General features: G+C 34.9%; 2 protein-coding genes across 2 annotated transcripts in view; one reads left to right on the top strand and one right to left on the bottom strand.

Annotated features, from left to right (window-relative positions):
- The window catches only part of LOC106095740 (uncharacterized), a 57241-nt gene extending 45696 nt beyond the window's left edge, over positions 1-11545 (top strand). The window contains exon 3 of the mRNA XM_013263071.2: positions 11295-11545. Within this exon, the coding sequence (XP_013118525.1) occupies positions 11295-11545 (251 nt within the window). The remainder of the gene's footprint in view (positions 1-11294) is intronic.
- LOC106096357 (uncharacterized) overlaps positions 11511-14764 on the bottom strand; it is a 59613-nt gene continuing 56359 nt past the window's right edge. The window contains exons 9-10 of the mRNA XM_059369902.1: positions 12052-12350; positions 11511-11990 (exon numbers count right to left, since the gene is read on the bottom strand). Of these exons, the coding sequence (XP_059225885.1) occupies positions 11810-11990; positions 12052-12350 (480 nt within the window). The 3' untranslated portion in view covers positions 11511-11809. The remainder of the gene's footprint in view (positions 11991-12051; positions 12351-14764) is intronic.

Below are 14764 nucleotides of genomic sequence, written 5' to 3'. Positions count from 1 at the left end.
GTCGTTTTGAAGGCCTAAAACGCTGTAACTCCTTCATTTTTTCGAATTTCGAAAAACTTCGAGCATTCCGCAGTTCGAAATTCGAAGACGATTCGAATAATAAGCAGAATTGCTCAAAATTTCACAATAAATATTTTTTTTGCATTTTTTAGCAAAGGCTACCCCCTTATGAAAATTTTCAATTTTTGATGCGAAAAAAATTTTCAAGTTGAGTATACAGTACTAAAGATTATGGCAAAGAAATCGGATTAGTGCAACTCCTATGTCTTTTCTGCACAAAACAAGCTCAAAATCGCATTTTTCGTATCGGAAAAATGCAAAAAAAAAAGTTGTCGTTTTGAAGGCCTGAAACGCTGTAACTCCTTCATTTTTTCGAATTTCGAAGAACTTCGAGCATTCCGCAGTTCGAAATTCGAAGACGATTCGAATAATAAGCAGAATTGCTCAAAATTTCACAATAAATATATTTTTGCATTTTTTAGCAAAGGCTACCCCCTTATGAAAATTTTAAATTTTTGAAAAATGAGCAGAATTGCTCAAAATTTCACAATAAATATTTTTTTGCATTTTTTAGCAAAGGCTACCCCCTTATTTTTATGATGCGAAAAAAATTTTCGAGTTGAGTATACAGTACTGAAGATTATGGCAAAGAAATCGGATTAGTGCAACTCCTATGTTTTTTCTGCACAAAACAAGCTCAAAATCGCATTTTTCGTATCGGAAAAATGCAAAAAAAAAAGTTGTCGTTTTGAAGGCCTGAAACGCTGTAACTCCTTCATTTTTTCGAATTTCGAAGAACTTCGAGCATTCCGCAGTTCGAAATTCGAAGACGATTCGAATAATAAGCAGAATTGCTCAAAATTTCACAATAAATATTTTTTTGCATTTTTTAGCAAAGGCTACCCCCTTAGAAAATTTTAAATTTTTGATGCGAAAAAAATTTTCGAGTTGAGTATACAGTACTGAAGATTATGGCAAAGAAATCGGATTAGTGCAACTCCTATGTTTTTTCTGCACAAAACAAGCTCAAAATCGCATTTTTCGTATCGGAAAAATGCAAAAAAAAAGTTGTCGTTTTGAAGGCCTAAAACGCTGTAACTCCTTCATTTTTTCGAATTTCGAAAAACTTCGAGCATTCCGCAGTTCGAAATTCGAAGACGATTCGAATAATAAGCAGAATTGCTCAAAATTTCACAATAAATATTTTTTTTGCATTTTTTAGCAAAGGCTACCCCCTTATGAAAATTTTCAATTTTTGATGCGAAAAAAATTTTCAAGTTGAGTATACAGTACTGAAGATTATGGCAAAGAAATCGGATTAGTGCAACTCCTATGTCTTTTCTGCACAAAACAAGCTCAAAATCGCATTTTTCGTATCGGAAAAATGCAAAAAAAAAAGTTGTCGTTTTGAAGGCCTGAAACGCTGTAACTCCTTCATTTTTTCGAATTTCGAAGAACTTCGAGCATTCCGCAGTTCGAAATTCGAAGACGATTCGAATAATAAGCAGAATTGCTCAAAATTTCACAATAAATATTTTTTTGCATTTTTTAGCAAAGGCTACCCCCTTATGAAAATTTTCAATTTTTGAAAAATGAGCAGAATTGCTCAAAATTTCACAATAAATATTTTTTTGCATTTTTTAGCAAAGGCTACCCCCTTATTTTTATGATGCGAAAAAAATTTTCGAGTTGAGTATACAGTACTGAAGATTATGGCAAAGAAATCGGATTAGTGCAACTCCTATGTTTTTTCTGCACAAAACAAGCTCAAAATCGCATTTTTCGTATCGGAAAAATGCAAAAAAAAAGTTGTCGTTTTGAAGGCCTAAAACGCTGTAACTCCTTCATTTTTTCGAATTTCGAAGAACTTCGAGCATTCCGCAGTTCGAACTTCGAAGACGATTCGAAAAATAAGCAGAATTGCTCAAAATTCCACAATAAATATTTTTTGCATTTTTTAGCAAAGGCTAAATTTTGAAAATTTTCAATTTTTGATGCGAAAAAAATTTTCGAGTTGAGTATGCAGTACTGAAGATTATGGCAAAGAAATCGGATTAGTGCAACTCCTATGTTTTTTCTGCACAAAACAAGCTCAAAATCGCATTTTTCGTATCGGAAAAATGCAAAAAAAAAGTTGTCGTTTTGAAGGCCTGAAACGCTGTAACTCCTTCATTTTTTCGAATTTCGAAGAACTTCGAGCATTCCGCAGTTCGAAATTCGAAGACGATTCGAATAATAAGCAGAATTGCTCAAAATTTCACAATAAATATTTTTTTGCATTTTTTAGCAAAGGCTACCCCCTTATGAAAATTTTCAATTTTTGATGCGAAAAAAATTTTCGAGTTGAGTATACAGTACTGAAGATTATGGCAAAGAAATCGGATTAGTGCAACTCCTATGTTTTTTCTGCACAAAACAAGCTCAAAATCGCATTTTTCGTATCGGAAAAATGCAAAAAAAAAGTTGTCGTTTTGAAGGCCTAAAACGCTGTAACTCCTTCATTTTTTCGAATTTCGAAAAACTTCGAGCATTCCGCAGTTCGAAATTCGAAGACGATTCGAATAATAAGCAGAATTGCTCAAAATTTCACAATAAATATTTTTTTTGCATTTTTTAGCAAAGGCTACCCCCTTATGAAAATTTTAAATTTTTGATGCGAAAAAAATTTTCAAGTTGAGTATACAGTACTAAAGATTATGGCAAAGAAATCGGATTAGTGCAACTCCTATGTCTTTTCTGCACAAAACAAGCTCAAAATCGCATTTTTCGTATCGGAAAAATGCAAAAAAAAAAGTTGTCGTTTTGAAGGCCTGAAACGCTGTAACTCCTTCATTTTTTCGAATTTCGAAGAACTTCGAGCATTCCGCAGTTCGAAATTCGAAGACGATTCGAATAATAAGCAGAATTGCTCAAAATTTCACAATAAATATATTTTTGCATTTTTTAGCAAAGGCTACCCCCTTATGAAAATTTTAAATTTTTGATGCGAAAAAAATTTTCAAGTTGAGTATACAGTACTAAAGATTATGGCAAAGAAATCGGATTAGTGCAACTCCTATGTCTTTTCTGCACAAAACAAGCTCAAAATCGCATTTTTCGTATCGGAAAAATGCAAAAAAAAAAGTTGTCGTTTTGAAGGCCTGAAACGCTGTAACTCCTTCATTTTTTCGAATTTCGAAGAACTTCGAGCATTCCGCAGTTCGAAATTCGAAGACGATTCGAATAATAAGCAGAATTGCTCAAAATTTCACAATAAATATATTTTTGCATTTTTTAGCAAAGGCTACCCCTTATGAAAATTTTAAATTTTTGAAAAATGAGCAGAATTGCTCAAAATTTCACAATAAATATTTTTTTTGCATTTTTTAGCAAGGCTACCCCCTTATTTTTATGATGCGAAAAAAATTTTCGAGTTGAGTATACAGTACTGAAGATTATGGCAAAGAAATCGGATTAGTGCAACTCCTATGTTTTTTCTGCACAAAACAAGCTCAAAATCGCATTTTTCGTATCGGAAAAATGCAAAAAAAAAGTTGTCGTTTTGAAGGCCTAAAACGCTGTAACTCCTTCATTTTTTCGAATTTCGAAGAACTTCGAGCATTCCGCAGTTCGAAATTCGAAGACGATTCGAAAAATAAGCAGAATTGCTCAAAATTTCGCAATAAATATTTTTTGCATTTTTTAGCAAAGGCTAAATTTTGAAAATTTTCAATTTTTGATGCGAAAAAAATTTTCGAGTTGAGTATACAGTACTGAAGATTATGGCAAAGAAATCGGATTAGTGCAACTCCTATGTTTTTTCTGCACAAAACAAGCTCAAAATCGCATTTTTCGTATCGGAAAAATGCAAAAAAAAGTTGTCGTTTTGAAGGCCTAAAACGCTGTAACTCCTTCATTTTTTCGAATTTCGAAAAACTTCGAGCATTCCGCAGTTCGAAATTCGAAGACGATTCGAATAATAAGCAGAATTGCTCAAAATTTCACAATAAATATTTTTTTTGCATTTTTTAGCAAAGGCTAGCCCCTTATGAAAATTTTCAATTTTTGATGCGAAAAAAATTTTCAAGTTGAGTATACAGTACTGAAGATTATGGCAAAGAAATCGGATTAGTGCAACTCCTATGTCTTTTCTGCACAAAACAAGCTCAAAATCGCATTTTTCGTATCGGAAAAATGCAAAAAAAAAAGTTGTCGTTTTGAAGGCCTGAAACGCTGTAACTCCTTCATTTTTTCGAATTTCGAAGAACTTCGAGCATTCCGCAGTTCGAAATTCGAAGACCATTCGAATAATAAGCAGAATTGCTCAAAATTTCACAATAAATATATTTTTGCATTTTTTAGCAAAGGCTACCCCCTTATGAAAATTTTCAATTTTTGAAAAATGAGCAGAATTGCTCAAAATTTCACAATAAATATTTTTTTGCATTTTTTAGCAAAGGCTACCCCCTTATTTTTATGATGCGAAAAAAATTTTCGAGTTGAGTATACAGTACTGAAGATTATGGCAAAGAAATCGGATTAGTGCAACTCCTATGTTTTTTCTGCACAAAACAAGCTCAAAATCGCATTTTTCGTATCGGAAAAATGCAAAAAAAAAGTTGTCGTTTTGAAGGCCTAAAACGCTGTAACTCCTTCATTTTTTCGAATTTCGAAGAACTTCGAGCATTCCGCAGTTCGAAATTCGAAGACGATTCGAAAAATAAGCAGAATTGCTCAAAATTCCACAATAAATATTTTTTGCATTTTTTAGCAAAGGCTAAATTTTGAAAATTTTCAATTTTTGATGCGAAACAAATTTTCGAGTTGAGTATACAGTACTGAAGATTATGGCAAAGAAATCGGATTAGTGCAAGTCCTATGTTCCTATGTTGTCGTTTTGAAGGCCTAAAACGCTGTAACTCCTTCATTTTTTCGAATTTCGAAGAACTTCGAGCATTCCGCAGTTCGAAATTCGAAGACGATTCGAAAAATAAGCAGAATTGCTCAAAATTTCACAATAAATATTTTTTTGCATTTTTTAGCAAAGGCTACCCCCTTATGCAGATTTTCAATTTTTGATGCGAAAAAAATTTTCGAGTTGAGTATACAGTACTGAAGATTATGGCAAAGAAATCGGATTAGTGCAACTCCTATGTTTTTTCTGCACAAAACAAGCTCAAAATCGCATTTTTCGTATCGGAAAAATGCAAAAAAAAGTTGTCGTTTTGAAGGCCTGAAACGCTGTAACTCCTTCATTTTTTCCAATTTCGAAAAACTTCGAACATTCCGCAGTTCGAAATTCGAAGACGATTCGAAAAATAAGCAGAATTGCTCAAAATTTCACAATAAATATTTTTTTGCATTTTTTAGAAAAGGCTACCCCCTTATGAAAATTTTCAATTTTTGATGCGAAAAAAATTTTCGAGTTGAGTATACAGTACTGAAGATTATGGCAAAGAAATCGGATTAGTGCAACTCCTATGTTTTTTCTGCACAAAACAAGCTCAAAATCGCATTTTTCGTATTGGAAAAATGCAAAAAAAAAGTTGTCGTTTTGAAGGCCTAAAACGCTGTAACTCCTTCATTTTTTCGAATTTCGAAGAACTTCGAGCATTCCGCAGTTCGAAATTCGAAGACGATTCGAAAAATAAGCAGAATTGCTCAAAATTTCACAATAAATATTTGTTTGCAATTTTTAGCAAAGGCTACCCCCTTATGAAAATTTTCAATTTTTGATGCGAAAAAAATTTTCGAGTTGAGTATACAGTACTGAAGATTATGGCAAAGAAATCGGATTAGTGCAACTCCTATGTTTTTTCTGCACAAAACAAGCTCAAAATCGCATTTTTCGTATCGGAAAAATGCAAAAAAAAAGTTGTCGTTTTGAAGGCCTAAAACGCTGTAACTCCTTCATTTTTTCGAATTTCGAAGAACTTCGAGCATTCCGCAGTTCGAAATTCGAAGACGATTCGAAAAATAACCAGAATTGCTCAAAATTTCACAATAAATATTTCTTTTGCATTTTTTAGCAAAGGCTACCCTCTTATGAAAATTTAAAATTTTTGATGCGAAAAAAATTTTCGAGTTGAGTATACAGTACTGAAGATTATGGCAAAGAAATCGGATTAGTGCAACTCCTATGTTTTTTCTGCACAAAACAAGCTCAAAATCGCATTTTTCGTATAGGAAAAATGCAAAAAAGGGATGTCGTTTTGAAGGCCTAAATCGCTGTAACTCCTTAATTTTTTCGAATTTCGAAAAACTTCGAACATTCCGCAGTTCGAAATTCGAAGACGATTCGAAAAATAAGCAGAATTGCTCAAAATTTCACAATAAATATTTTTTTGCATTTTTTAGCAAAGGCTAACCCCTTATGAATATTTTCAATTTTTGATGCGAAAAAAATTTTCGAGTTGAGTATACAGTACTGAAGATTATGGCAAAGAAATCGGATTAGTGCAACTCCTATGTTTTTTCTGCACAAAACAAGCTCAAAATCGCATTTTTCGTATAGGAAAAATGCAAAAAAAGGAATGTCGTTTTGAAGGCCTAAAACGCTGTAACTCCTTCATTTTTTCGAATTTCGAAGAACTTCGAGCATTCCGCAGTTCGAAATTCGAAGACGATTCGAAAAATAAGCAGAATTGCTCAAAATTTCACAATAAATATTTTTTTGCATTTTTTAGCAAAGGCTACCCCCTTATGAAAATTTTCAATTTTTGATGCGAAAAAAATTTTCGAGTTGAGTATACAGTACTGGAGATTATGGCAAAGAAATCGGATTAGTGCAACTCCTATGTTTTTTCTGCACAAAACAAGTTCAAAATCGCATTTTTCGTATCGGAAAAATGCAAAAAAAAAGTTGTCGTGAAGGCCTAAAACAGTGTAACTCCTTCATTTTTCCAATTTCGAAGAACTTCGAGCATTCCGCAGTTCGAAATTCGAAGACGATTCGAAAAATAAGCAGAATTGCTCAAAATTTCACAATAAATATTTGTTTGCATTTTTTAGCAAAGGCTACCCCCTTATGAAAATTTTCAATTTTTGATGCGAAAAAAATTTTCGAGTTGAGTATACAGTACTGAAGATTATGGCAAAGAAATCGGATTAGTGCAACACCTATGTTTTTTCTGCACAAAACAAGCACAAAATCGCATTTTTCGTATCGGAAAAATGCAAAAAAAAAGTTGTCGTGAAGGCCTAAAACGCTGTAACTCCTTCATTTTTCCAATTTCGAAGAACTTCGAGCATTCCGCAGTTCGAAATTCGAAGACGATTCGAAAAATAAGCAGAATTGCTCAAAATTTCACAATGAATATTTTTTTGCATTTTTTAGCAAAGGCTACCTCCTTATGAAAATTTTCAATTTTTGATGGAAAGAAATCGGATTAGTGCAACTCCTATGTTTTTTCTGCACAAAACAAGTTCAAAATCGCATTTTTCGTATCGGAAAAATGCAAAAAAAAAGTTGTCGTGAAGGCCTAAAACGCTGTAACTCCTTCATTTTTCCAATTTCGAAGAACTTCGAGCATTCCGCAGTTCGAAATTCGAAGACGATTCGAAAAATAAGCAGAATTGCTCAAAATTTCACAATAAATATTTTTTTGCATTTTTTAGCAAAGGCTACCCCCTTATGAAAATTTTCAATTTTTGATGGAAAGAAATCGGATTAGTGCAACTCCTATGTTTTTTCTGCACAAAACAAGTTCAAAATCGCATTTTTCGTATCGGAAAAATGCAAAAAAAAGTTGTCGTGAAGGCCTAAAACGCTGTAACTCCTTCATTTTTCCAATTTCGAAGAACTTTGAGCATTCCGCAGTTCGAAATTCGAAGACGATTCGAAAAATAAGCAGAATTGCTCAAAATTTCACAATAAATATTTTTTTGCATTTTTTAGCAAAGGCTACCTCCTTATGAAAACTTTCAATTTTTGATGCGAAAAAAAATTTTCGAGTTGAGTATACAGTACTGAAGATTATAGAAAAAAATCGGATTAGTGCAACTTCTATGTATTTTCGGCAAAAAACAAGCTCAAAATCGCATAATAGATTGCCGAAAAATGCGAAAAAGTAAAGGTGAGTTTCAAGTTGCTGTAACATATTTAGTTTTCCAAACTTCAAAGCTTTGAATACACCGTTGGATTTATAAAGAAACGGTCTTTCCGTAATGGTGCTGGACGGTGCAATACGCTTTTTGAAAACTTTAGAGTATTGCTTCAAAATCGCATAATTGATATACAAAAAATTCCAAAAAAAACCAATGTGAGTTTGCAATTGCTGTAACTTCCTGGCTTTCTGGCTACTTCAACATTTTTAAGGCACCGTTGGATTTGTGAGGAAAATCTATTTCCGCAGTTGTGCTGGATGAAGCAATACTGTCGCTCTTTCTATGAAAAACATCGCAAAACCAATATTTTTTGGGTCTAAAAATTCAAAATATGGTCTAGATCAGAACATATTTGGATATAGACAGATCTGCCGATTTTGGATTCTAGGACTATAACAGGCGCATTTATTACCCGATTTCACTGAAATTTTGAATAGTGAGTTGTATTAAGACTGCCAAGAACTGGCCCGAAATTGGTCCAGACCGAGCTATATATAGATATAGCTGCCATAGAGACCGATCTGCCGATTTTGGATTCTAGGCCTATAACAGGCGAATTTATTACCCGATGTCGATAAAATTTGGTACAGAGAGTTATATTATATATTATATATCCAGACCGAGCTATATTTAGATACGGCTGGCATAGAGACCGATCTTCAGCTTTAGGATCTAAAGACCATAAAAGGCGCATTTATTCTCCGATTTTGCTGAAATTGAATTAAAACAGTGAACTGCCTTAAAACTCCCGATATCCAAACCAAATGTGGTCCAGATCTGACCATATTTAGATATAGCTATCATATAGATCGATCATCCAAATAAGCGCTTAATCACATGAATGGCGCATTTATTATTCGTTGAAATTTCGAACTGATACTTGTATAGAGCTTCTCGGCAACTGAACCAAATATGATTAAGATCGGACTATATTTTCTGGATATTAACATAGATATAGTAGTGTTATAGTAAATTTTGAAAAAAAAAAAAATGTATCCATCGTGGTGGGTACCAAAACTTCGGCACGGTCGAATTTAATGCATTTTTACTTGTTATACCCACCACCGAAGGATGAAGTATATTCATTTTGTCATACCGTTTGCAACACATCGAAATATATATTTCCGACCCTATAAAGTATATATATTCTTGATCAGTGTAAAAATCTAAGACGATCAAGCCATGTCCGTCCGTCTGTCTGTCCGTCTAAGATATTGAGCTGAAACGTGGCACAGATTCTTTTTTTCTCCATAAGCAGGTTAAGTTTGAAGATGGCCTATATCGGACTATATCTTGATATAGCTTCCACATAGACCGATCTGCCGATTTAGAGTCTTAGGCCCAAAAAAGTCACATATATTATCCGATTATGTTAAAATTTGGGTCAGTGAGTTGTGTTAGTCGCTTCGACATCTTTCATCAATTTGGCTCAGATCGGTTCAGATTTGGATTTGGCTGCCATATAGACCGATCTCTCGATATAAGGTCTTGCGCCCATAAAAAGCGCATTTATTGTCCGATTTTTCCAAAATTTGGAACAGCGAGTGGTATTATGCCCTTCGACATCTTTCATCAATTTGGCTCAGATCGGTTCAGATTTGGATTTGGCTGCCATGTAGACCGTTCTCTCGATTAAAGGTCTTGCGCTCACAAAATCGCATTTATTGTCCGATGTTGCCGAAATTTGGGACAGTATGTTGTGTTAGGCCCTTCGAAATCTTACTTCAATTTGGCCCAGATCGGTCCAGATTTGGATATAGCTGCCATATAGACCTATCCCTCGATTTAAGGTTTTGGGTCCATAAAAGCGCATTTACTATCCGATTTTTCCAAAATTTGGAACAGCGAGTGGTATTATGCCCTTCGACATCTTTCATCAATTTGGCTCAGATCGGTTCAGATTTGGATTTGGCTGCCATGTAGACCGATCTCTCGATTTAAGGTCTTGCGCTCACAAAATCGCATTTATTGTCCGATGTCACCTAAATTTGGGAAAGTGAGTTCTGTTAGGCACTTCGACATCTTACTTCAATTTGGCTCAGATCGGTCGAGATTTGGATATAGCTGCCATATAGACCGATCTCTCGATTTAAGATTTTGGGCCCATAAAAGGCGCATTTATTGTCCGATGTCGCCAAAATTTGGACAAGTGCGTTGTGTTAGGCTCTTCGAAATTTTTCTGCAACTTGGCCCAAATCGGTCCAGATTTGGATTTAGCTGCCATACAGATCGATATCTCGATTTAAAGTCTTGGCCCCATAAAAGGCGCATTTATAATCCGATTTCATTGAAATTTGACACAGTGACTTATGTTAGGCTTTTCAACATCCATGTCGTATGTGATTCAGATCGGTTTATTTTTCGATACAGCTACTAAAAAGATCAATTTTTTTGTTATACACAATTGAACAATGACTTGTACTTATTAATATTTGGTCCAAATTGGAAAATATTTCGATATAGCTGCTATGGGGCATGATGTATGCATTTTTCACCGGATTTTGACGAAAGTTGTTTGGGATACCCACCCGAGGTGGTGGGCCCGGCCGAACTTAACGCCTTTTTACTTGTTTTACTTAATGCATTCTCTCATGAGATATTTTCAGATCTTTAGCCATTTGATTGCTACTACAGAGTAGATTTCGTTGAGCTCGAGCTTTCCCTCGCCGAACCATTCAAGGTGTGAATGCATTTTTTTAGAGCTACCATGAAGTTTGGCAACGATACCAGTATCATTAAAGTGGTCAATGAAGCTATACACATATATTTTGTGTGCACTTTGAAATGTTTGAGTTCGCCAACCATAGCCGGTTGAGATTTTCCAATATAATGCAATCACACTGTTACGCTTGAACTCCATTAAGAAAAACTTTGTGTTTTAAATGTTTTTGGATTATCATGTATCTGTCATTTCTAGTTTGACAGTGTGAACTTGCTAAGACTCCGTGTCAGCTACCCTGGAAACTTGTAAAAATGTCTTGGGATTGTCCCAGGAAGGTGTACCAATCGCTTATAGCTATTTCTTAAGGAGTTAAACAATTCTTAATACCAACAGAGCATCGAAGCTTGATCTGTTGTATATACTCGTATATAGCATTAGAAATTAGAAAATTTACAGCATTACATTTACAAGCATTTAAAACCATCTCATCAGCATAAAACCAACATAGTATTAGTATAATCAAGTTATTTGTTATTCCTGCTTACAGCCCCCTCTTCAACTCCGGTCAACTTGGAGGTAATCACAGTGTCACCTCAACGTTGTCAATGTGCAAATCTTGTCTCCACCGAAGCTCCAGTGCCGGTAGTCTACTTTGATCGGGATCACATAGGCAACATCAGCACAGAGACCATACGCAATACCATCGAGTTTCTGGAGAACTTTTTGCCACCGCCCACCAAGAAGAATAAAAGAAAAAATCGAGTACGATCTCGTTTGGATGATATGGATATTGAATGAAAATTGCGTTTATATTAACAAACCCTTACAAAATGTAATGCCGCATAACTAAGTATTTACAATGTCTTAGATCTTAGACTAATTAACTAAAACAACAATGATCTTAACTACACACACATATAAAAAATCCTAATAATAAAATAAATACATAAGATATATACATGTCTTATAGAAAACTTACTTAAACTTAATAGATGTTTATTTATTTTTGGTGGCTTAGCTTATGAACACTTGCATTCCCTAAATTGACTTCCACTTCCCTGGTCACACTTCTTCACTTAAAATATCATCCCAGAAATGCATACGTCGTACATTAAAATCATTGGCTGATTTCATTCGAAATGAATCATTGGGTCCATTTTGAAAGGACACATAATCACAGATGCTAGTATCGGAGTGTGGGGGAAATTGAGAGGCCTGGCATTGCTTCAGAGCATAAGGTTTGCTGGAAGAGTAATAAAGTCAGAATACAAAGACTTTTAATAGGTATTAAAGGAAAATCTTACCTGTTTTTGGCAAATGTTACAAAATAGTTTACAAAAGCCCTGCTTACATTGGCATGAGTGGAGTCCTTAGGAAAATCAGGAAATAATATGGGCGATCTAAACAAATAGATCAAGTCATCACAGTGTACCACGCCATAGGGTGTGGTGCTTGCACCACCAGCATAAAGTGTGGCATACGTATGCGGTCCAGAGTAGTTGAAGTAATACAAATACAAAGGAGATTTCAAAGTGCTAACAGTACTAAGGTGTATTTTGATGGCATTGTAGAAGGGATGATGAAAGCCACGATCTGTAACAACCTAAAGAGCGAGAGAGACAGAGGGGATGAGAGAATCATTAAAAGTTGGAAACCAATATCATTTTTCAAAGGAAAATTGTTAGAAATTTGGTATTTACAGAAAATGTGTTAGAAAGATACATAAAAGGCAGTTCGATGGAAAGGGCCTCCCACGTAGTAATTCAATGCGTCTTACAGTTTGATAGGAAACTACATTAAATATGTCATATATAAACAAAAAACAGTCAAAATGGGATAAGTGAAACCCAAAAAATATGTCAATTTGGTTTCACGTATCCGTGAATTTCAGTGTAGCGTGTAGCCATATAAACCGATCTCCCGGTTTGACTCTTGAGCACTTACAATTTTTGTCCGATTTGGCTGAAATTTTACATGTGCTGTTCTGCTGTGACTTTCAACAACTGTGCCAAGTACGCTCCAAATCGGTCTATAACCTGATGTAGCTCCCATATAAACCGATCTCCCGATTTGACTTCTTGAGCCCTTACAAGCCGCGATTTTTATGCGATTTGGCTGAAACTTTGCAGATAGCGTTCTGTTATGACTTTCAACAACTGTGCCAATTGCGGTCCAAATCGGTCTATAATCAGATATAGCTCCCATATTTTAGCAAAATCCATGATGGTGGGTTCCCAAGATTCGATCCGACCGAACATAGCACGCTTTTACTTGTCAACCTAACCTAACCTGATCTCGCAAAATTTAACCCGAAAGTTTCTCTTATAACTCTTCGAATCATTGGTGAATTTCAAAGAAATCGATTCATATTTTGATATAGCCTCTATATATACTCGTCTCCCCAATATCACTTTTTGTGCTATTGCTAGCTGATAACTGCTACTGATCTTTTCAAAAATTTGCAAATAGATTTCCTCTATGACTCCCACGCAGCCTACTGAGGTCTTTGTTGGAAACTGTGCCGCAAAAGCTACCCTCAGTCTGAGAGCGTTGGACATGTACGGACCGAGATAGTACTCAGACTGCATCGAGACCTACATGCACTCTGAGTACTATCTCGGTCTACCACTCACATCTATAGTATTCAGAATGGAACAGAACCCGTACCCGTCCTCCTTCAACATGTCCAGGTCTCTCAAGATAAGATCTTCAGTATTCGCTCTCCTGAACGAGATTGTTGGAAGACGGATACTGTGTTTTAGGGAATCCCACATAATGGTGACTGTAGAAGATGTCTTATTGAGTGTGAGGATGACACATTCGAGAACTTGCACTGTTCTCGATATATCTATTTCCGATCCAATTATTTATATATATTCTAAGTCGTGGTAAAATTCTAAGACGCTCATGTCCGTCCATTTGACAGCCCCACAGTGGTATAAAACCGAAAACAACTCGTAAACAATATGGCATGTGAGAACGGGTAAAGATATCTCTCTGAAATTTAGAACGGTTAGAGCTGAGGTATTGTCGAGATCGTGTGCAAAATTTCAAGGGTTGTCCGGTCGCTAAAGTTGGTCACCTCGGAATTCTAAAAATTTGTTGAGGCTGCCAAATCTTTGTTTGTGGTCCGATTTGTAAAATTTTTGCTGGATAGTGGTCAAAAATCCCCACAAAAAAGGCCAGTTGAAGTTCACAAAACTAAGGAAGTTAGAGCAATTGCAAACTCACCTTGGGATTTTTTGAAATTTTTGATTATTAATTATGCGATTTTGAAGCGATACTCTAACGATTTCAAGGAAATATGAGAGAGCACTGCTTCTCGTCCAGCACCATTATGGAAAGGGCGTTTCTTCACGAATTCAACTTCAAACTATCCTTGATTTTTTTTGAATTTTTCGCATATGAATTATGCGATTTTGAGCTTGTTAATCCAAATTTTTTGCCATAATCTTCAATACTGTGTACTCAACTCAAAAAATTTTTTTGGATCAAAAATTTAAAATTTTCGTAAAAAAATGCAAAAAAAAAATCAAATTTGAAATTATAGTTAAATCTGTTTATTTATGGAATCGTCATCGAATTTCGAACTGCGGAATGCTTGAATATTTTCAATATTCAAAAAAACGAAGGAGTTACAGCGTTTTTGACCTTAAAAACAACCTTGAATTTTTACTTAAAAAAAACTTTGGTTTTTGCGATATTTATCATAGAAAACTTTTCAGTATTGCCTCATCCAGCGCCGCTACGAAAAGAGATTTTCCTCACAAATCCAACGGTATCTGAAAAACGATGAAGTTTGCAAAACTAAGGAAGTTGCAGCAATTGCAAACTAACGTTGGATTTTTTGAATTTTTCGATTATCAATTATGCGATTTTGAAGCAATAGTCTTACGTTTGCAAGGAAATAGAAAAGAGAATTTTTTCGTCCTGCACCATTACCAGAAAAAGATTTACTTCTCGCATCCAACGGTCTCCTCAGAGTTTTAGAGCTGAGTTGTAAGCGAGATCGTATGC

Source organism: Stomoxys calcitrans, chromosome 5 (assembly GCF_963082655.1).
Source record: "Stomoxys calcitrans chromosome 5, idStoCalc2.1, whole genome shotgun sequence".
Classification (NCBI taxonomy): Eukaryota; Metazoa; Arthropoda; class Insecta; order Diptera; family Muscidae; genus Stomoxys; species Stomoxys calcitrans.
This window is presented reverse-complemented; position numbering and strand designations above follow the sequence as displayed.